This window comes from Sceloporus occidentalis, unplaced genomic scaffold (genome assembly GCF_023333645.1).
Source record: "Sceloporus occidentalis isolate IW3139 unplaced genomic scaffold, rSceOcc1.0.p SCAF_13, whole genome shotgun sequence".
NCBI lineage: Eukaryota > Metazoa > Chordata > Lepidosauria > Squamata > Phrynosomatidae > Sceloporus > Sceloporus occidentalis.
In genome coordinates this window covers 9,552,684-9,576,865 of record NW_028316993.1, presented here as the reverse complement: position 1 = coordinate 9,576,865, position 24,182 = coordinate 9,552,684, and the positions used below count along the sequence as shown (strand labels likewise).

The window sequence follows — 24,182 nt, the reverse complement described above, 5'->3', positions numbered from 1 at the left end:
ATATTATCCTGCAAAATTAAGCCTCGGTCCTTATTTTCAGAACCAACTACCATATATATGTTATCTCAGTATTCCTTATATCAATACATTTCTATTCTTAACATCTGCATATTGTCGCTGGTGGGTTTTTTTATTGTAGTTCTCCCATTGCATTTCTTAAACAAGGATATTCAGTATACATCAACTCTGCACTGTAGTTTATAGTTGTTGTCTCTATATTGCACATGACGGTGGTGGTGGTGGGCTGAGGTTTTCCTGCAGCAACCACCTAGTGTAGCCTTTATTGATACTGCGTAATTTCTCAAGAGGAGACAAGAGCTGGGGTAGAGTAATTTGACAACCGTGTCCCAACCTCTTTCATGAAAAGTACATCTTCTAACACTTTACTTCATAGTTTAAAGGAAATTCTGGATTCAATTAGAAGGTAAAGTGCGTATGCGTGTGAGTTTTTACTATTACCTGTTTTTTGTTCATTTGTTTGTTTTCGGTTTTGTTTTACATCTCAGACGTTTCCCCTTTAGACCAGAAATGGCTGAACATGGGAAGAGTGCAGGGAAAAAATCAACATTTAAAACACAAACATACAGTTTGTTCAGCTGTGACTGAATGAATCAGAAGATGACCTGGAGCTCCCAGAGCCAAAACAGGACAGAGAAGCAGCCCATGTTGGGTTTGTGAGGCATATCAAAGGCATCTTGGATTCTCGGAGAAACAGCAGTTGGATCTTTCCATTAGGATACAGACAGATCCATCTTCTCTGATTCAGAGGATGTTGATGAGTGATGTCACCTTCTGGCAGTGTAGAATGCAGGAACCTAAAGGGGCTTTTTGACAGGCTGTCAGATGTAGAAATGCCTGTCCCATATAATACTCATGGGATAAGGGTTACTCATGAATAAGACTACCTTCACAAGTGATACTGGTGGCTCACGCCTGTATTCTGGGGAGGTGTTGAAGGCTGAGGATTAAAAGCTTGAAATTCCCCTACCCCCCAAAAGGAATGAATAAGTTCAAATCATGTATAGTCGGATCATATTCTACTCGCATTGTACCAGGAGAATTTTCATCATGTAGGCTGGCACATAACTGAAATCACTCTTCCAAAATCATATTTCCAAAATGGCTTTACTGATACTTGGGGAAAAGGAGCATGATTTGATTTGGAAACAAGTGTGTGCTTGACAGGAGAATGAACTGCATGAAATGTGATACCAGGAAACTCTTCTATTCTGAAGAATTTACTCCAGAGCTTAAATCTGCAGAGTTACTACCAGTTGTGAGGAGCGCAGGGAAGCATTCCACGGTGATTCAGGTAGCTTTTAGACATCACTGGAAGAAAGAAATATGGAGGAAAGAAGTATTATAAACTTGTTTTAATCTCTGTGCATTATCCAAATACTTTGTCAGATCATGGAGCAGTTTTTTGAGGCACATAATTAACAATACACATAATATTTCTCTTTCTATGTACTCATTATCTCTTTTACTTTACAAGGCTACAACCTAAATACTATTATTTCCTGTGTGTATGGAGCAATTGTGAGGCAGCGTGGTATACTGGTTTGAACATTAGATAGAGCCATTGGCCAAATGCAATAAAGTATATGAGACATTATGAGACTCTGACTCTGGAGACCAGGGTTCAAATCCCCACTCAACCATGGAAACCCACTGGGTGACCTTGGGCAAGTCACACTCTCATCCTCTGAGGAAGGAAAAGGCAAACCCTCTCCGAACAAATACTGCCTCAAAAACCCCAACATAGGTTCACCTTAGGGTTGCCATAAGTCAGAAATGACTTGAAGGCAACCAACAACAATGGAGTGATTTTCCTTTCTCCTGCACTTCAAATAATAATAATAATAATAATAATAATAATAATAATAATAATAATAATATAATAGAAAAATCACAAAGATAACCCCTCTAAGAACCACTCACCAGCCAGAGAAGTCAATGGCCTTCCAGGCATCAACAACCTCAGCAATGTTTTCTGCTGTTTCTCCATTGGGCAGTATCAAGTCATCAGCAGCATTTCCATTGAAGTTCCCACAAGAGGCACACAGTTTTCCTCCCAGGCTTTCACTGACTTCAACAATCACTTCCCCACAGGGTCTGAGAAGAACTTTGACTTCAGAAGCCAAATCAATCACAACCCCATCATGAGAGTTGCTTATAGATATGTTTTCAGATGCTGCTGCTGGGAGTGATACTCTATGTCCATTTACCTGAAATGCAGAAACACAAATATTAAGGTATTGGATTAGTACTGTATTAAGGGGAAAAGATGCCAAGGGACTGTGCATCTCCCACTTGGAAGATACACACAGGTTCTCTCTCTTTAACAAGACTAAGAAGCACTTTTGTATCCAGGTAAGCAAAAACAGCTAGACCTCTGTGAAACACACACTTCCATTTCTGCATAGATCCTAACTGTTTATTGTTCATTTTATTGTAGGGCGGCAATTTTAGACTAGAGTCGTATACGGAGATGGATGAATTTTGCAATCACAATCCTTCCTTCCTTCAGTTTGTCAAATTTCTGCCCACTCTCCTAGTGTAATATTTTTGCATGTGTTTTTTGCAAATGTGTGAACTTTCCCATGTAGCAATTTTATATGATCTCCCCCCCCCCCCCCCGCTCCCATGATGTGTATATTTTCTACCCAAATATTCAAATATGCATTCTTCTTCACTTGCTTGCTTTCTTTGATTGGAGTCTGCCCATTTGGAGTGCAAATGTGCCCAAGTCTGTGTATAAGTGCAACGAGTGTCCATTAAGTTCTCATGAAAATGTGAACAGAACTAAGTTAAATGTTGACCATTCAACCAAGTTCATTTCATCCTGCTCCAGGTACTTACCCATGTTTCATTACTACTTTTCACTGTGATAAACACCCCTTGGAAAAAGACATGTATTGTTGACACGGCTGCCAAATCCCAAATGCGACATTCTTGGACCACTGCTATAATCCTGAACCAAAAGGGGTCATTTTGATTACAAAGAGAAGCCACTTCGTAAATTTCATTGGAGAGGATTCGTCCAGAGGCACCATCAAATGAAATCAGCTGTGCTCCAGGTTTCAATAGACACTCTCCCTTTGGCCCCATGCAGCCACGCACACCATTGTGGAGGGAACATATGTCTCCTTCCTGGCACCTGGTTTCTTCACAGACTACGTGGCCTAAGTCATGACAGCTGCAGTTCTTCAAACAGCCTTCCAAGATGATGCTTTCTCCAGTCTGAAAAATGAACAACAGAAAAAAAGAGAATACACTCATCTCTCCACATTTGCCGTTTTGACTTTTGCGGATTTGATCATTCACAGATTCTATTAATATGTTCTCTCTAGGAATATCTAGGTCAACTGTAAGCAAAAGTCGCACTGAAGGACCTAGAGATTCCAAGAGAGAATACTCCCTTAGGCATTTGTAGCTCCTCCAGTGCAATTCTGTCAAAGAAGACTTTTATCCCTGAAAAATCCCTCAAATGTGGAGGAAGCGCGCATGTTTGGAAGCTTGGCATGCTTCCTCAATTGTCATGCAGTCGTTGCTCCCTCTAACACCTCTGAATTGTCTCAAGGGGAGTGGATGATTCAGGGATGCTAGAGGGAGTGACAATTGCATGATGCTTGAGGAAGCACCCCATGTTTCCACATGCAGGTGCTTCCTCTACGTTTGAGGGACTTTTGACAGACGTCTTACCAGCGATTCAGGTATGAAAATCTTCATAGTCCAACATTCAAAGCAATTTTTTCACTTACCTTGATGTAGCGCCCCTCATGTACACAGCCACAGCTCTCCATTGGCACACATTGATTCCCATCAAACAGGTAGTCACTGTCACACTGGCACCCTTCAAAGCATTTTCTGGTGCATTGTCCTGGAGAGGACAAGCTTGTGCAGGTGAAATCACAGGTCCTTGTACACAGCTCATAATGGCTGTTGGATGGGCAGGTGAGAGCTGAAAAGAGAGAAGGGAAAACCAGTGATAAGAGATGACAGAAACAGGCCAGCATGTATTAGGCACCAGCTACACATTCCTGGAAAACTATTATATCCATGTCATGTTGAGAGACAAAGCAGGACTGCTCTCCACAGAATCTAGAGTTGACAAAAGCATGATTTGGTATTGGTTCAAACTGAATGAGATGGCTGCCATAAGGTTCCCCAAAAGGGAGGTTTGGGCTAGAACATGCCAGCACAAAATGACTAAATATTCCATTTTAGTAAAACAGGGAGCTTATAACAGAATATCAATTCAATTTTATTAAGCAAATTGAGAAATTTCACCATCCCTGGATAGGGAGTTCATAAATAATAGCTACACTTCTTGGTGATTCGCTGCTATTAAAAAAAAACTCCATCAGCTTTCCAGCTATCTTTGTCATTTTTCTCACCCCCCTTTGAGGAAGGCTTTTCACAGAACTGAGATTTCATCCTGGAGGATAGCTATCTTCACATCCTTGTAACTGCCAAGACTGTGTATTTGCAATAATGGCTGCATAGAATACTTAGTGCTTTACCTACTGTCTTGTCCACTATGTACTAGAGAGTGTCGGTTGTCACAATTTGTGTCATAAAGCAGTGGCTGGCCAACTCAGAAGATAGTAACTTTTTTGTTATTTGACAAAGTGGACAACAGGACAAAAATATAAAGCCTTGGTATTCAATGTGGTAACAGAACATTAGAATATGAAAGTGCAAACTTACGGCAGAAAGTGTTTGTCCTCCAGGCTCCAATTGTAACTCCAGCAGCCTGGCATGCAGCTGCATAGGCTTGAATGCTCTGACAGAGGGTTTCTTCTGCACCATTGGATGCACACATCTCATACAGACAACTGTTGAAGTATTCAGCAGGATTCACCAAGGAGTGACATTCTTTGAATGGGCCTGATGTGCTTTGTATTATTCCACAGGAACTCTCAAGCTGATATGGTGCTGTCTCCGTTGCATCACAGTTGGGGCATTTTTTGCCACAGCTGTCTACACAACTAACACCACCAATGGGAACTTTCCAAGAGACCCCAAATTCATCAACATTCTGGGTACTTTTCCCATTGGGCAGAATGAAGTCATCAGATGCATCATTATTGAAGTTACCACATAGGCCACTGACATGTTCTTGATATGTAGTGGGTACAGAGACAAGGACATAAGAGGACGAGTCATAAAGGACTTTCAGACCAAACCCAGACTGGATGACGATATTGTTTCCTTCTTGGTTAGCCCAGAGTTTCCCGTCATTTGTACTTAATGGCAAATTGTAGAGTTCTCCATTCACCTGTATTAATAACAAAACAAATGAGACTATGGACACTGTTGTTGACACTATATATATAATTAGAGAGCATATGATCATATTTAGTGTAAGCCATATGTCTTCCAAGGGGAGATAGGAGAGGCACATAAAGCATGGAGGGAGGAGAGCAGTGGGATGTTCTCTTCTCCCGCTGCCTTGCAGTCCATTTCTATCACACTTCCTAACTATGCTAAGGATTGGGTTGCCAGATAAGGACTCATGGTCAAAACCTTAGACATAGAAATGTCCTGGGTGATATTCCAAGGGGAAACCACTGATGATAGCATTAAGTATTAAATCTTAAACATCAAACACAGCTGTGTTATTGCACATAGTATTTTAACAAATGAGAGAATGTGTATTCACACTTTTTTCAAGCCAGTGGTGTTACCTTAAGGATTGGGGAAGAGGGTTCAGCCCCTGAGTTTCAGAGTCAAACACTGAGATTTAGAAATCCTGGTTTATGGAGTTCAAGGTAATATGGGTCATGAATGTCTCCCTAAAGTAATTCTAAAGACTTTTGGTTAAATATTGCCAATGTTTCTTTTTCAAAGATACAGAACTTATAGTAAGACTTACCTTGATCTTCCACTTCACCGCCTTTTCAATGACAGCAATGTAGCCATCAAAAGAGACCACAACCCTCTTGGTGAAGGCCTTTTCATTCTCCACAAGCACAGAGAAGTTTGTTAGCTTGGAATCCTTTCTGTGAACTTGAGCTAAAATATAAGTACAGGTGCCATGGAAATCATAGGCCTTTCTGTCAAAAGTCAAGTAATGGGAGCCCGCAGCCACACTGCATTTGCCACATCCCACAGGATGGCAACCTTGGATGCCATTCTCCACCTTGCATTCCTCGTGGGCTCCACAAGAAATATCTTGGCATTCAACCACTCCATTGTCAGTACAGCGGCATCGCTCCTGGCAGGATACACTGGGATAGAACTCCTCCCCCTTCTTGTAGTACTTGCCCTGATACACACAGCCACAGTCGCCAAGAGGAACACACTGGTCCCCACTCAAGACAAACCCAGAGTTACAATAGCATCCTTCTTTGCATGATGGCTCACAGCCATATGGAGGTGAGAGACCATAGCAAGTTGCAGGGCAGCTGTTTCCACAGAGCTCATAATGAAAATTAAGTGAGCAAGCAGGGCCTAGAAGGAAAGGCAATGATATCAGAAACATTGTGTATCTACCATATAATGGCTATCAAAGCTTTTGCAACATTACTTTTTTCAACACAAGGATAGTGTTAACTGTGTTTTAAGAGATGACACTTACTGCAGAAAGACTCTGATCGCCATTGTTCAATCTGAACACCCAAAGCCTGACAGGTTGCCACATAAACACTGATGGCATTGCACAGAGTGTCATGTTGACCCTGGTATTGGCAAGTATCAAAGACACAATCATTAAAGTAGGGAGTTGGGTCAATGGTCCCATGGCATTGCCTGAATGGCCCGTCCTTTTTGATAAGGATCCCACAATATTGGTCACCCTTGTAGGTTTGTTTCTGTTCCTCTCCACATACTGGGCAGTCAGTGGTGCAACCCACTGAGCAACCTGGGGCCTCTGCCACCTTCCAGCTCTCTCCAAACTGGGATACGCTAGATGCTTGGGCCCCATCCTTCATGATGAAGTCATCCTTGGGGTTCAAATTGTAGTTGCCACAGAGGCCACAGAGGGCATTGGTGTAAGTGCTGGGTACAGTGACTTTGACGTAGCTCTTCCAGTCAAAGGTTACAGTCAGCTCAAAGTTGGTCTTGATGAAGGCCTCATTCCCACGGATATAAGCCTGTATCTTGTCTTCATTGTAGAAAGGCAAGCTCACAAAAACACCATTAACCTACAACGTGATGGAAAAGGAAAGATATTGTTACAGTATAATCTTTACTGCTTTGTGGACAAACTGAGACACTCAGCTAATATGAACAGAACAGAAATGACATCTCTGGAGATTATCAGATGGGAAAAGGGTGTTCTTGTCCCGTCCTTCCCTCGTGATCACAGGAAAGACTTGCACATGACGTCACACTTATTCGGACATTGTCCTATCCAAGAAGCATGAGTGACAGCTATTGCATGAAAGACTTTCATATAGCATTGCATTGATCCTGTCATTGTCCCATCATTCAAGTGGAATTGTCCTGGCATTTTGTATTAACGGGATTTTGAGTTAATACAATTCCACTTCAATGACAGGATCAGCACTACGTGTATGAAAGGCTTTCATGCAATTGCAGTCATGGACGAGATAAGGACAGGAGAGCAATCCCGACTTTGTCCCATCCCCGTATGATAATCTCCAATGAGTACACAATCTATAGATCTGTGATTTCAAAAAGAATTAAGACAATATCCATGGATGCCAGTTGGCTTCCTCATTCTGTTATGTCTTTAAAGAGATCCAAGAAGCAACTTCAGAAGACCTGCAGTTATGACAAACGACTTTTCACTGGTGTATCACAGAATATGTCACATAGGTAAAGCCTTCCCACTCTAAGAAAGCCAGGTACCAGTTAAGTTCAATGCAGTAAATCCATAAAGATGGGTGTGTCACTGCAGCCTGTTTGCCACCAGCCAACTCTGGCTGAAGGGAGGAACTGTAGAAAGATTAGCAAAGCAATCTTCCTTCTGCCAACATAGCAGATTGGATTTGATAATAAGCCTAACCCCTTGATCATTGAACAGTTAGAATATCTGCTACCCCTGACTCTAGCAATCCTTGATGTAGCCCCATCCTCTGGAGTCACAGCCAATGGCACTCAGATGGCCTTCAAAGATAGATAGCTATCTAAGGAAAAATCATAACTGTGGTTTGTAATATTTCTATCTGACATCAATTTAACTCTGAAGTGACAAACCTAGCAACTGATTTAGATGCATAATTGATGATATCCTGAGAGATTCACTGCAAATTGCCACTGTTGAATCTATCACTACTATCAGAACTAACAAGATCTACAAGGGTCTCAAGAACCACAGTCATCTCCTGTTTAGTGATCTATAACGTCATAAAAAAAGTCCATATACATCCACTGATTTTTCCCATGTCAGTACCTGAATCTTTCGTGGATGCTCCTGACTCAGCATAATAGTTACATTATAAACGTTCAAAGTTACAACTTTGGTGTAGGACACCCTTTTATTGCCTCGGTTGTTGTTTTCCACATTGATAGTGAAAGGCCTAAGAGTTGGGTCATCAGAGCAATATCCGGCCAGCTGGTAGACACAGGTCCCCATGAAATCATATCTTTTCCCATCAAAAGTGGTGTAGTGAGGATCTCCAGATGCTGAGCAAGTAGCAAAGCTGATGGGAAGACAGCCACGGATCCCATTATCCACTGCACACCTCTCATTAGCTTTACAGCCAGCTGGTTTACACACAACCATTCCCAGGTTGGAATCACATGTACAGTGAGATTCACAGTTATCATCGGCCCAGAATTCCTCTCCAGGTTTATAGTAGACGCCATTGTAGGTGCAGCCACAGCTCCCTATGGGCACACACTTGTCAACACTGAGGACGTAGCCATCATCACACTGGCAGGTTTCCACACATGGTTCTTGGCAATAAGAGGGAGCAGTGCGGTCAGAACAAGTAGCTGTGCAGGCACTCCCACAGAACTGATAGTGGCTATTCTCAGAGCATGGCAAGACTGTGAGACAGATAGAGGGGAGGGAAGAGCAACAGAAGTTTAACAACTTACATTATGGGCTACAGAGCCAACATGCTGTAGTGGTCTGAGAGCTAAACTAGGACCCTAGTAGATTAGGGTTTGAATCCCCTCTCAACCATGGAAATCCATTGGGTAATCTTGGGAAAGTAACATTCTCTCAACATCAGAGGAATCCAAAAGCAATCCCATGTCGAGGAAGTGAAAGACCAGTGAGAAAGAAAAAGAGCAAGATCTAAACAAGAGAAATAGCACTGAGATTGGGAGATAACAATTGGCAAAGCTGGGTACTTTTACTAATATTCTGTACATTCAAGAACATTTGGATGTGATTGGGGCATCCAAGAACTGTCAGCTATGATCTATTTACAACAAATCTATTGGCACTCACCACAGCCAGATAGTGTCCTCCAGTCATATATGGTGGCACCTGCCTTTCTGCAGGTCTTAGCATAGGCTTCCAAGGCCTGGCAGAGGATGTTCTTGGCTCCTCCATTCAAGCACACATCATAAATGCAACTATCAAAGAAGTCATCTGGATTTACTAGGGAGTGACATTCTCTGAAGGGCCCTTCTGAGGTTTTGCTGATCAGCCCACAGTAGTCTTCATTCCCATATAACTCTCTCTTGTTCTCGTCACATGTTGGGCAATTCCCTTGACAGTAATCCCAGCAGAATGGGTCCCGGTCATTGACTCTCCAGCTGCTGGCCCAGCTCACAATGGAGGAAGCCTTGGTCCCATTGAGAAAAGTCATGTCATCCTGTGGGTTTTGATTGAAGTTTCCACAGAGACCACATGTAGCCTTATAATAGCTGCTAGGAAGAGTGATCACCAGATACCAGTTCCAGTCATACGTTACTTGGAGCCCAAAATCTGTTTGAACAATGGCATTGGGACCACTTTGGTAAAGCTTGATCCTCCCATCCTCAAGATTCAATGGCAGGCTCATAATTGTGTCATTTAACTAAAGAAAAGAACAAATGAAAATGAAATAGATCTGGATCTTTAACAATAGACCAGGGATTATTATTTTGGTTTCCTAAGAGTTGCACAACTGTGCCATCACTCCCATGTCACCATGAGCCAGGAAAGAGGAACAGTTAAGTCAGCATCAGAGAAGAAAGGACTGGAAAAATCTAAGCCATTTCTAGAAGAAACAGCTCTGCAATGAAGCAAGCTGAAGAACTCTGTTCAGACTGGATACCTTAAAAGTTACAGGAAAACAGGAATTGGTATCCAAAAGGGGAAGACATTTCTTGACAGCTTCATCCCCATTGCTTAATATTTAATACTGATTTTAGCCATTGCCCTAATTGTATGGTGGGGTATACCTAGACAACTCTAATCTGCTCTCCTAAACTATAGTACTGGAACTCTTAGCAAAGAATTCTAAGTCCCTCACCAAACTACAAATTCAAGGATATTGTAGGATGGAGCCATAGTTGTTAAAGTTATAGCAAGCTATAATTGGGCTGTCTTAGGGGCTACATAGAGCAATGAATTCTTTTATACTTTGTGGGGTCTTTTATCCTATGGCATGTTAACATACCCTGATTCTTCCAGTTTCCTGCTTGTAGATGGAAATCTTATATCCATAGACATAAATGTTGACCAGACGCACATAGGACACAGCCTGGTTGCCCCTGTTGTCATTCTTTTCATCGATAGAGAAAGGAACCAATGTAGAGTCATTTCCACAGTACTTAGCAATAGTGTATGAACAAGTGCCCTGGAAATCAAAGCTCATCCCATCAAATGTACGGTAATGTGGGTCTCCCCAGCCCCAGCAGGTTCCTGTAAAGTCTGGGACACAATGAGCTTGGCCATTCTCAATTTTGCATGTTTCTTTTTCTCGGCATGTCAAGCCTTTACATGGGTCTGAAATGAAAGGAGAAACAATGTGAGATGGGGTGAGTTTTAGCCATAGATATTTGAGCCAGTGTCTAGCTACCACTACCAAGTAAGAACTGAGGAAGGATGAGAAGCCATGCATTGCTAAGTGGTATCAGGAGACAGTCTCAAAATCGGGCAGCAAGTGCCATATTGTGGCTATTCAGAAGCCTGCAATGACTTGCACTGGTATGAAGCAGTTGTATCATTAGGTGTGTTACAAATTATGTTCCAATCCATGGCATGGAAGCTTGAGGAGGGTTGAAATCATGACATAATTCTTGCCCTGCAAGTTCTGACTCCACAAGACCACTGGAAATATGAGGTTCTGCAGAAGGAAGTTAGTATCAGTGATAGAGGGGTCCATCATTCTTGGTGATGTTTTCAGTGATAGAATAGAATACCAGTGGAATCACCCATACATACATGTTACAATGAACTTCTTCAGCATACAACCATCTGGCTAAGACGTTCACTTCATATCTACTAATCTATGTACTTGAAATAATCTGTATTTACCCTTATTAATGCAACTCAGGATGCCATCTTGGATCTTACAAGTCTCGTCAGTGCCACAGCTGTGGGATTCACAGGTTACCCCCAGACCTGGAACGCAAGTGCAGCTTTCCTGGCATGCATTCAGCAGAACCTTCTCATTGGGCTGGTAGGAAAATTGAACATAATGAAATGTTAGGGCAATAGCACCACTGGATCAGTTGTAGTAAAGAAAGTTATTTTAATGCATTTTTTTCCTTTTGATAGACCTAGTTGTATCAAGAGGAATTCATTGATTTTGTCTCTTCTACATCTCAACGACAACTATTGAGGAATTTTAAGATGGAAAGAAACTCTTAGCTGGTATACAAAAACTCCTTAGGAATTTTGGGGATGATCTCAGTTTCTTGTAATTTGGTGGGGGAAAGAGCGTAAAGCCAATAAATAAAGCCTGATCAATGATAGGGGACAAGAAAATGTTGAAAAGTGGTTGTGTGAGAAAAATACAGTTCCAAAGTTTCAGCCTACCTTGTAGTAGCGGCCATTCTTGAAACACCCGCAGCTTTCTGAGGCAACACAGCCAAAGCCATCAAAGAAGAAGCCATCATCACACTGGCAGCCCTCTGCACAGGTTTCTGGACATGGCATAGGGTCTGTGATCTTGGCACAGCTGGTGGAGCAGACTTGAGCACAGACCTCATAGTGACTATTGACTGGACAGCTGAGAGCTAGGTTAAGAGGAGAAAATACAAATGAGAATGTTTTAAAATGATACTGCTACTTCAAATGGGACAAAAATGGTGATATCTTGGAATATATCCCATTAACAACTATTGACTTGGCAGGTCAGGGCTATATGAAAAGGCCATACTATTTAGGAGAAAAAAATGCAGAGGTGATGGGGTGGAAATGGGTGAACCCAGCCTATCTTTTGGCAAGTGAAGCTAGACAGAAGGTCCCCTAAAAAGCTTTGTCTGTATGGGCCAAAAAGGCCCATTTCCCCCACCCCTTCTCTGGCATCATCCTGTTTGGACAACACACATCCCAAACCCTGGGTCCAGAGAGAACAATCTGGACAACGTCCACTATGTTCTGCACTAGAACCAGGCTATACTGGCCTTAACATGGCATAGAATAACATACTTGGTGCTCTGTATCTTCCAGAAAGATCCAGGGCCCTCTATTCCTGTGCCACGGTGCCTGTAAACACAGGCATCCCACTGGATCACTTGGCACATCCACCACTGCCACTACAGGGTGCTCATTCTGAGGTCAGAACAAGTTGCCCAGCCATATGACCATCACTGGGTGTCTCACTCTGACCTCAGAAGTGAGTGACCCACGGTGGCAGTGGACATGTTGGGTGGTGCGGTGAGATGCCCATGCAAACAGCCATTAGGGCCATGAGGTGAAGTCCAGGCTAAACTGGGTAGAAAAAAGGACTACAGTTATTAGTATGGTTATTATTTTTAGGGCCCTGAGGAGAAGTCCATGCAAAAGTAGACAGGAAAAAAGAATATTATTATTATTATTGAGACACTATTATTGAGTCCCTAAATATTAGGATGTTAGGTCAGATATTGCTCACATTTCATTTCCCAACCTATGCATAACTAAATGCCCAGTCTCTAATACTCACGACAGAAGGATGGGCTCCTCCAGGGCTCAACAGAGACACCAGCCGCTTGGCAGGCAGACATATAACTCTGAATACTCTTGCACAAGACTGGACCATCCCCATTGCCCATGCACAGATCATAGATGCAGTTATTAAGGTACACAGTGGGGTCCACCTGGCTGTGGCAAGTTCTGAAGGGGCCATCCGTTGCAATGAGAATCCCACAGTAGTTGCGCTGCTTGAAAATGTCCTTCTTCCTTTCCTCACAGACTGGGCAGTTGTTCCCAGAGCATCCATCTGAACAGGCTTCAGTAGCCCCAGGGACTAGGACCTTCCATCCAGCCCCAAATGCAGCTACATCTGAGGCTTCAGTGCCATCAGGGAGCAGGAACTCATCATTCTTCTGTCCATTGTAGTTCCCACACAAGCCTTGCATTTGGGCATGGTGAGTGCTTGGGACAGTAACTGTCACATGGTAAACCAAGTTATAGCTAACAATGAGGCCAAAGTCAGTTTCTATCAGGACTTTAGTGCCATGATGATAGGCTCTGAGCTTCTCAGAAGCAAAGGTGATAGGAAGAGGCTGGAATACACCATTCACCTGGGTGAAAGAAAGTATAAATATAAGCTGAACATCACATATACGTACATTTATCAACAGATAATCAAAAAGTAAATGAGATACCATTAAGGTAGTTTGATATCTAGGAAGTAACAAATGAGGATTGTATAATGTGAGCAATGTGTTTTTCGTTGTGTTATTGTGATGTATTATATGTGATATTTTGTCTGACTGATAATTTTTTTATACATGTTTTAAAAGTTAATAAAAACTAAATAAAACATAAGTTTAATGTGAGCGGGGAGGGAAGCAAGGTTTATATTGAAATGATATGTTACACTGCCTTAGTGAAGAACCTTGATCACAAGTTCTCACTTCGGGAGAAAAACAGGCTATAAAGCCAATAAATAAATAAATGAATAAATAACAACAAAATTATATAAATAATAACAAAATTATATAAAGCATATGTGCATGTAGGACGGCAAGAACAAGGAGATAAATTGCATTATGAAAATAGGAAAGATTAACATTGCAGTAAACTACGAAGAAAAATTTTAGTGTTGTTTTTCTAAGAAATTATTAGTATACCTTGGAATCTATATACTCTGGAAGAAGAGAAATATGTGCTTCTTCATAGTACATTTAGAAATGAAATACTTGTAATGCCAATAATAATATTTCACTGATCAGTCTAAAATAAGAGAGTGATACAAAGTCCTTCACTATATTATTTAACTATGATGTTCAACTGAGTAGATGAACCAGGACAATGATCAATGCATGGGGAGGAATAGCTATAGATCTAAGGAGTGACACCTCTGTTTTGATAAGAGACTTACCTTCACTTGTCCCTTTGTGTTCTGCAGTAACGTGAGTGTAATCCCATAGACTGTGACAGAGACCATTTTGGTCACAGAGACCTTCCCATTCCCCCAAGGCTCATTCTCCACATTAACAGTAAAGGGGATCAGGGCCCGGTTGCCTGCATTGGTCTTAGCCAAGGTATATGTGCAAGTGCCCTGGAAATCAAAAGCCAATCCATCGAAGGAAAGGTAGTGGGGGTCACCTGAGGCAGAGCAGGTGGCATTGCCAACAGGGTGGCATTTACGGATGCCACCCGACAGCCTACATTCCTCATTGGGACCACAGGAGAATGGTGCACATGTGACAGTCCCTCCTGCTTGGCACCTGCAGCACTCCTGGCATGTTGGGTAGAAAGTCTCTCCTGCTGGATAGTAGTGACCTTGGTAGAAACAGCCACACTGGGATAGAGGGACACATTGATCCCCACTCAACACAAAGCCCTCATCACACACACAGGCTTCTTGGCACTTAGCTGGACAAGAGACTGGAACATAGAAGCTGCCACAAGTCTGGCCACAGCCCTGAGCACAGAGCTCATAGTGGCTATTGGGACCACAAGAAAGACCTGCCGGATTGAAAAGAAAAGAAAATGGAAAGGTGAAAAGACTAGATAAAAGCTCTAGAATGACATCCTAATAGGAGTTATAAGCTTTGCATAGACAGGCTGAAGACTTATAGTCTGACAGCCACTTTTTGATCTAGCTGGATTCACATCTCACTAAATAAATACTTGTGTCCTTTTTCAGTGGTGGCCTTTTATTTAGGTTTACCACCCCATACAATTTATGCAAGTCCTATTCTATTACATCTGATCACTTTAAAGCTGAATGCTTAGCATGGGGAAAATGAGTTGTCTCACCAGGCAGCTTCAAGTGAGACTATGGTTGTGTACAGGTCTTATTTAACATAGCATGCAAAACATCTATTGCTTTCTTTTTAATTTTAGAATCCCATTGCTTGTGCTCACGCCACCCAGAGACTTTGCTCTAGACAGATGTACTTACTACAGAAGGTGTCAGATCTCCACTCTTGGATAGTCACCCCAGCAGCCTGGCAGGCTGCTGCATAGCTTTCAATAAGATGGCAGATTACATTCTGTTGGCCTTCAAAGAAGCAGTAATCATACACACAGTCTTTGAAGTACCCCTCTGGATCAATCTTGCTGTGACACTCTCTGAATGGCCCATTCTGGGCCAGGATGAGCCCACAGTCCCTATTGAGTTGCCGTTGGTGACTCTCGATAGCTGACAGACTGGAGCACTCTCCTTTGTCCACCTCGGTGCAGCCTGGTACCTCCTGCACTTTCCAACTCTGACCAAAGGCTGATGGATTTGATGCCACATTTCCATCTTTCATGGTCATATCATCTTTTTTGTTGCCATTGAAGTTGCCGCAGAGGCCACAAAGGGCACCAGCGTAAGTGCTAGGCACTGTCACCGTGACTCGGCTTTGCCAATCAAAGGTGACAGTCATCTGGAAGTCAGTCTGGACCACTGCTTCCTGTCCTTTTCTGTACAGGGAGATTTTGTCTTCAATGGTGTATGGGAGGTTGATCAGCAAACCATTGACCTAGGATCATTGAAAAAGGGGAAACACTGGTATTGGAGATGCAGTCCTTGTAATGCATGATTCCACCCAAAAGTGAAAGTTTACAACTTCCCTGCTTCCCAGAAAAGCTTATAGTGTCTTGTCAAAGGGATCCACATAATGATCTAGAGTTATCGATCACTATGGCATTCTCTGAAAACAAAACCTGGAATATTTGGCTTTAGTTCTGTCACTTCAGTAACCAACAAGGCAAAAGCTCTTTATGGTAGCTCAATGAAGAAATATAGTTATATTTTTATATATATTTTTTAAAAGCCTTGGTCAAATAAAGACTTTTACTGTATCACTGGGTAGAAGACATATCAGGGCTCAGTATATTATTTTCTTTACCTTCATGTTTCAAAATTCTGAGGATCATATGGACTAGACTACAGATTTCAGAGTTCTCAGTCAGTATATGGATACCCAGATAGCAATAAATAATGACTTGATGTGAAAATGAAGGAATAAAACAAAGCAAAAGCCCATGCACAAATGTTTCAAAAGCTAATCAAGCATTGCAAAGAAATCATACCCAAAGAGCTCACCTTAACTTTTGCAGGGTGTTCCCTGCTAATCACAATGACTGTGTCATAAACGTGGATCTCCACAATCCGAGTAAAAGACACCGACTGGCTGCCTCGATGGTCATTTTGAACGGAAACTTGGAAATCCACCATGTCCTTTCTTTGTTCGCACAGCCCAGTCAGCTGATACATGCAGGTGCCCTGGAAGTCAAACCTCTTGCCATCAAAGCTAATGTAGTGAGGGTCTCCTGAAGCAGAGCAAATGGCAAAACTGGTGGGGTAGCAGTTCTGGATGCCATCTTCTACCCTGCACTGCTCCCCAGTCTTGCAGCCTCCTTGTTGGCATTTCACTTGTTTAGTCTGTGGATCACAGATGCAGTGTCTTGTACATGTGCTGTCTCCCCAGAATTGCTCCCCAGGAGAGTAGAGTTTCCCCTCAAATGCACACCCACAGGCAGCCTGAGGGATACATTTCCCAGATTCTGACACAAAACCTGCATCACACTCACAAGTCTCTACACAAGGCAACGAGGAACAGTTCTTGGGACTAGCTGGATCATTGCAGGTAACTGGACATGGTGTTCCACAGGCCTTGTACTGGCTGTTCTCAGGGCATGGTAGAGCTATCAGAGAGAAGAGACAACAGTCATGAGAAAAGGACATGGAGCTCTGATGCTACAATATATATTGCTGTTGTTGTTATGTGCCTTCATGTCATTTCTGACTTATGGCAAACCTATGAGGAACCTATTATGGGGTTTTCTTGGTAATATTTGTTCAGAGGAGGTTTGCCATTGCCTTCCTCTGAGGCTGAGTGTATCATGGCTGAGTGAGGAATATCTTGCTAGTATAGCACAATCTAAACTACTTTATATTGTATGTGCAATCAAAATAGCCTTCCAAAGATTTGAAATTGTGTATGCTTTAAATGTGGTTTGCTAACACTTGCTGGTTAGTTCTGAAAGCCAATGTCTGCGGAGAACATCTGTAGTTTTCTGTATAAAGGTTTTCCTGAGTTTTCACTACCGAAGCCTGGATTTCTGAACTAAGGGCTCCTGTACTTGATAGTTTATATCTATAAAAGCTCATGCTAAAATATAATAAACCAGTTAGTCTTAAAAGTGCAGCCACATTTCTTTTTTCCCCCTCCTCTTTCCCCTCCATCCTTTTAATACTCTAAATCATGTTTCTGTAAGAAAGAGGACAAGGATTGTGTTGTAGTAGGTGACATGTCCTAGCTAGGGTAACTCAATGAATCTCATGATATCTGGGGACACAGTATAGTAGATTTCAGACAAAATGTGTGCTCTTTGTTCATTCTCCAAGGATACTCACGGCAACCAGTGGGTGTCCTCCAGTCAGAAATGGCAACCCCTGCTCTTTGACAGGTTTCTGCATAGTTCTTCAGGGCCTCACACAACACATCTTTGAGGCCATCATTCAAACAGACATCATAGATACAGTTTTTCAGAAAGATGTCAGGTTCGATCACAGAATGGCACTGGCTGAATGGGCCATTCCCTCCCTTGCTAATCCAGCCACAGAAAGGTTCAGCGTTATACTTGCTGGCCATCTCTGGGGAACATGTTTTGCATTCCCCTTGACAATCATCCCAGCAGAACAAGTCCCCATTTTCTACCTTCCAGCTCTGCCCAAACTCTACAGGACTGGAAACCAAGGCTCCACTGGGGGTGCTGAAGTCATCTGTGGGGTCTTCATTATAATTACCGCAAAGGCCACACACACTCTCTGAAAAGCTGCTGGAAACCTTTACCACCAGATAGCTATTCCAGTCATAAGAGACCTTCAGTGAAAAATCAGTCTCAATAAAGACAGAGCCCCCACTCTGGTAAATATGGAGCTTTCCTTCATTCAAGGAGATGGGCAGCCGGGATCTTTGGTTATTCACCTGCAAGGAAAAGGTAGAATGCAACAAATACCTTAAGGATTCTGTTCTCTTAAAAAGCCATCTCATGCACCATGGAAGAAAACAGAGTTAGAATTGGGCAATTCTAAATCAATTTATCATTTGGTTAAAAAACAAAACAGAAATATGATTTGAAAATGATGGGCTGATTGTCCCAAGAAATTTCAGTAACCTTATCAAAGGTATTTTTCCCTTAAAATATGTCAGATATTATTGCACAAATACTGATTTACAAAATTATTTCCCACTTAGATCCTGTTTTCTGTACAGCTGAACCAAGACGTCTCAGAAGAAATCTTTCAGCACGAAGGGGCGGAGGGATAACATTCAGATACTCTGAACAGGGAGCATCCTCTGTTGTTTTTGTGCCTACATGTGTCTGTGGAAACTGGCAAAATTGTAATTAGTTTTTTGTGGGGTTTTCAGGCTGTGTGGCCATGTTCTAGAAGAGTTTATTCCTGACATTTCACCAGCATCTGTAGCTGGCATCTTCAGAGATGTGCCATGCCACCAGCGATACTAGGGTTAGGGACCGTGCACCAACTGCATTTCATAACCCTAGCATGGCACTGTCCACACAGGCGTTGCCATGTTGACGTAAGTGATACACAGCATATACACATTGTTGTGTGTTGTTCATGTCATGAGTGCCCCATGCACCGTAACAAAACCCCGTTTTTTCCAGGTTCTTTTTACTCTTTTTACCCTCTGCGGTTTACCCTCCAGAGGGAATCAGGCCGCCACCAGTCTGGATTTAAGAGAGCAATATGTACCAGGCCTTAGTTTTCAACATGAAGTGCTTTCCACTATGAAACCTGAAAAGAAAGAACTGTTATGTATAACATGCAAACAAATCAACATAGCAGCAGATCAAACAAGTGCTTAGGAAAGCAAGGGCAAAATAGAAATATGTCTGCCTCTAGTCTTACCCGTACAAGTCCAATCTCATTTCTCACGACAGAGATGGTGATGTTATAGACAGTAACTGTCACTGAACCAACATAAGAAACACGAGTATTTCCCCTGTTTTCATTCTTGGCCTCGATGCTGAAGGAAGGAAGAGTCACATCTTGGCTACAAGTCTTAGCCACAGTGTAGATACAGGTGCCCATGAAGTCAAAATTCCTTCCATCAAAAGTGTGATAATGAGGGTCTCCCTGCACCCTGCAAATGGATTCTGATTCTGCCACACATACTGGGTTTCCTTCTATGAGCTGACACTTCTCCTTCTTCCTGCATTGGACCAGGCTGCAGGGCAACACTGGTTTGCCTAGAACAAAATAATTGCAATGTCATTATAAAAGCAAGACCAGTGAGTCCCTATCAGAGGGGGAGCTTCTAACCACAGTGAAATATGTGAAGAAAGGGGAGCTCTTAAATGCGCTGCAGCAAAGAAGTTGCGAAAAGCCACTATTGTGGTACCTAGTGTGCCCTTTCCATGAAAAGGTCAGATCGGGGCTGTGGCATGCAGTTGCCACGGTCCCAGTCTGGTCAGGGGCTGTCTATTGAGCCCCTTTATGACCTTTCAAATTGGTGTGGATGTCTGACTCTGGCCAAGCTTTATACAATTTTCATTCACTGTAGCAAAGCTTAGATTTAATACACAAGTTAGGATACTTACTGGAGGAGCACAGGGCCACAGACCCATAACCATCATATTGTGAGACACCCAGGATGAAGAGTCCAAAAGTTGTTTTCGGATGCTCTATGGAGAGAGCACTAGCTTCTCTGCCCAAACTGTATTCACCCCATGAATACTGTGTACCCGGAACTGATCTCCAGTGGACATTTTCAATGGCCTTATTCTCCACTTTGATCCCGCTGCTTTCTGAGGTGTTGGCAATGAGGACAGCATAATTATAAAACTGTGCCATCCCATCAATATGATAGGATGCGCAATAGCTTGTTACAGCTGGGATGTTGATGATGAATGGGTCAAAGGCTTCACTTCCTCTTATAGCCCCAGAAAAGAAGAACACGACTTGGATGCCAGCATTGGCAGTGAAGTACTGTGGCTGAAAAGGCTGCACATCATACGTGATCACTTGCCCCGCCACCACATTGTGGGACGTTTGTATGCCTCCAGATTGGTATTTGATGCAAGTGTCCTGGAAAGCAACTATGTACACAATGTCAAGTCGACTTTGAAAAGACAGTGGGGGCACAACGAAGGTGGTACCCCAACTGGAAACAGGCAAGAGCTGTTCAACAACATGATCACAGTTTGTATATCTCCAGGCACAGCTGTGTCCACTCAAGACAGCCACAGGAGCATTTGATTCAATCCTGGTGCCAGATAAATCAAATGAGCTTTGCAGCTGGACTGTTTGGAAGGCACTCAGGTCAACAAAAAGCCTACTTCCTGCAGGATATGTCCGACCTTTAAATACTACAGCTCCTTTCAGAAGAATATCAAGTCTGGTGGCAAACTGGTAGGCTACAACTGCAAATTCCTTGAATGTGTTGACACTATCACCCCTTGGGGTTACTGCGTAATACAGCGTTCCGAGCTGCTGGACTGGGTACACAACTGTTGTGGCACTTGTTTGGAATTTGTAGTTGCGAGATAAAACCGAAATATCTTTGTCAGCTTGGATCACTACAGTGTGCTCAAAGACACTAGTCCCAACCATCTCTATTGAGGTTGGGATCTCTACACGGACGGTCTCCCCTCTATTGATGGAGATGATTCTTTGGATCACTGACTTGTTTACTGTCACTGTTACACTGGTTGCAGGATGATGCCCAGTGATAAGCAACTCAAATTTGGGATTGGCTTGGGTTCTCCAGCTGTTCTGCATGAAGGCGGTGATAAATTCTGTCCCATGGGAATTTGCTCCACAGGGACCTGAAACAAAGAAAATAAACAAAACAAAGAAAAATTATTTGGAATGAGTAGTTACTACAACATAGTTACAGAAATCTGTGCTAACACCAAGGAGTTTATCAGACAAGGGAAATTGGAAGTATAATCCAATGGCAATCTGAACGCAATCATGGGGTTTCACGTTATTCCGTGATAGACTGCCACATGCAAATTCAGGCAATGGCATGCTATTTTGGGGCAATGGGAAGCCAGTTCGAATGCAATGAGCATTCATGTAATTTCGCTAAACTAGCAACTTTAAGTGAATGCGTTCTGGCCCCACTTTCTTTTCATTCGAAATTAAGAGAAATTCCTCAGGTGTGATAAACTCCCAAGAATCAAAGAAGACATAAACTGTCTAAGGTCTAATCTGCATTGCAGAAATAGTGCAATTTGGCACCCCTTAATGCTTTGGAATGCTTAATGCTTTGGAATGCTGGGTTTTGTAGTTTGACGTGGCCCCTACTCTGGCAGAGTAGGCTAAACATTTCACAAAACTACAAATCCCAGCATTCCATAGCATTGAGCCATGGCAGTTAAAGCAGTGAAAACTGCATTATTTCTGCAGTACAGATTAGAACCGTGTTTGTTGTGTGTGTATGGAGTAGCCTGATGGTAGGTTATTACATTTGTTTGAGAGCAGTGAATTTCAGGACTTGTGGCAGTGTTACAAATTTAACTAATGAAGATACATACACCATGTTGTTGCTGTTATTATGTATAACATAATGATCAGAACATGCAAGAGATCCATTAGAGGAGGACAAGAAAGCCATGGTCCTGTTGTCTCCTAATTTTTCTGCAAAGGCTAGATTTATGCTAATCGAATCTCTGTGTTGAGATTTGTGCCAGAGAACTACAGTCATGCATAGGGATTCTAGTTTGGCCAAGGAGCATCTTGCAAGAATCTCTGAGCAACTCCCCGCTCCCAAATTACAGGTTTTGCGAGAGTTCCCACATTTTATGGGTGGTCAATACAGGAACTAAGAGCAAAATGATCACTTCAAAGGAATATAGCAAGAAATTACATTCTTGCATGCACTTGAATATCAAACTCACCACACAGGAGTGCCAGCCAGATCCAGAGCAGCAGCCATTTTGTTGCCATGACTAAAAAAGAGCAAAAGAAAACAAAATGCTCGGGTGATCTCACTGTACAAGATGTTTCCCTAATAGCTCAGCCACTATCCAAACAGGTTAAATAGCATCTATTTAGGCAGTAACACAATTACACACTGCTAGCAGCAATCATCCTCATTCTGGCAGCAATGTACTTTTATCCCCAAACAGACATAGGAGCTTATCACACTAGTGAGATTCCACGAGAGTTATATTAGAGAAAACCCGGAAATGCCCAAAATGTATCTCACGATGTTGCTGTTAACATGAAAACTGGAGAAAAACTATAGCTTTTTACTTTCGGAAAATTCTGAAAGAGTGAGCCAATACACAGGGCTTCATTGGAGAAATGAGTGCTTTGTCCAGAGGACATTGAAGCAGAAAATGAAATGATGCAGAAATGTTATGATCATTACAAATACCATACACATGTGTGTGAAGTCTTGCACACACACTGATTCACTTATTGACTATTGTTAGTGCTGCAGGGCCACCCCAAGATATATCGCTTCTGGAAGCCATGGTCCACAGTACCCAGACCAATCTAGTTATCTTAGAACACAAGGCAAAATAACGCTCCCTCTTGATGAAAATACATTCCAAAAATCTGCTGCCTTTTCAGGATATCAAAAATCTACGGTTTGAGGCACCTGCCCCACTCTGTCTAAAGTTGAGTTTGGAAGAAATACTTTGGTAGGCCACAAACCACAGGATCTCCCAGCCAACATGGTTATTGTTGGGAGTGTTTGTGCAAAAAGTCACTTTCCCAGGCTTCCTAAACATTCATACCTATTTCTCCCCAATGACTTCATTGAACAAAATAGGTCCCCCTACTTGGAACTTTTAACAGCTTCTAGTCTCCACGTTGTTCCTTCCTTCCAAATTTTGTATTTGCCCAAATTATACCAATTGTACAAAGATTAGAAATGACATTGAGAGCACTCTTAACAGGAGAGTGTCGCATGCCTCATCTGTACAGTCACTTTTAGAACTATGCAGAGAGATGGACTGCATGTCAAATGTCTATAAGCCAAGACATACATGTCAGGCCAGTTCCTTATCTCTCCCAACATTATAGCATCATTAGGTCAACAATAAAAGGATACCACTTCGCTTACCTGCAGAAGGCATCTGGCTGACTCTGTAATGAGAACAGTTGGATTTATATAGTACCTTGCTTTCAAATGCCCCAGCCAATGCCTCAGGGCATGAGAAAAGACATCATTTGCATACTGTTCTGAACAGGAATAGCTGATAACATTATTTAATCAACTGACAACCCAGCCCTTTCAATATATGTATAAATACACATTTAAGCTTGGCAATGCCCAATAGTCATTCATGTTAAGGATGTGGAATGAGGTCAGAGAGGCAGGCACTAGAAGGAAAATTATGTTTAAATTTCAGGTTTACTCTTCTAGAAAAGAAAGTGCATTAAAGTGCATTGCAATGCACAAATATGATCTAGAATTATACATATCTGATCAATGATCAATGATTCAATGAGCACTAGCTGTGCCATAAGAACTTTTGGGATTCTTTTTTTCCAGGCAAAAACTGGGGCAGGGATGTCAGTCATTTCTTTGGATTTCACTGCTGCCATTCCTCCATACAGTGAAGGCAGGTAAACTGTGAGACTGAGCCAGGCAATTGATTCTCTTAATCTGACATTGCATCCTTTGGCTAGACCTCTGAGATCACAAGTAGATGTCTTTCCAGTCTTTTGCAGGAGAGAAGACCA

The 24,182-nt window shown here is 42.3% G+C and overlaps 1 protein-coding gene across 1 annotated transcript; it reads right to left on the bottom strand.

Annotated features, from left to right (window-relative positions):
- Positions 1-1,937: 1,937 nt before the first annotated feature.
- Positions 1,938-22,430, bottom strand: LOC149304889 (IgGFc-binding protein-like). Its single transcript, XM_089479150.1, has 17 exons — positions 22,382-22,430; positions 20,078-21,304; positions 19,386-19,726; positions 18,258-18,438; positions 16,551-17,152; positions 15,420-15,984; positions 14,391-14,980; positions 13,008-13,587; positions 11,897-12,096; positions 11,393-11,534; positions 8,366-8,964; positions 6,587-7,151; positions 5,882-6,459; positions 4,714-5,284; positions 3,765-3,964; positions 2,863-3,243; positions 1,938-2,228 (listed from the first exon to the last, which is right to left on the bottom strand). Exons 1-17 carry the CDS (start codon positions 22,428-22,430, stop codon positions 1,938-1,940), a joined length of 7,662 nt encoding a protein of 2,553 aa, XP_089335276.1.
- Between the last annotated feature and the right edge of the window lie 1,752 nt (positions 22,431-24,182).

Excerpts from the sequence above, each read along its gene's own strand:
- LOC149304889 (XM_089479150.1), bottom strand. The coding sequence starts at position 22,430 with ATGGCAACAAAATGGCTGCTGCTCTGGATCTGGCTGGCACTCCTGTGT. Across the intron at positions 15,985-16,550 it reads AACACCCTGCAAAAGTTAAG|GTCAATGGTTTGCTGATCAA; the intron begins GTGAGCTCTTTG and ends CAATGATCCTAG. Across the intron at positions 13,588-14,390 it reads ACACAAAGGGACAAGTGAAG|GTGAATGGTGTATTCCAGCC; the intron begins GTAAGTCTCTTA and ends TCTTTCACCCAG.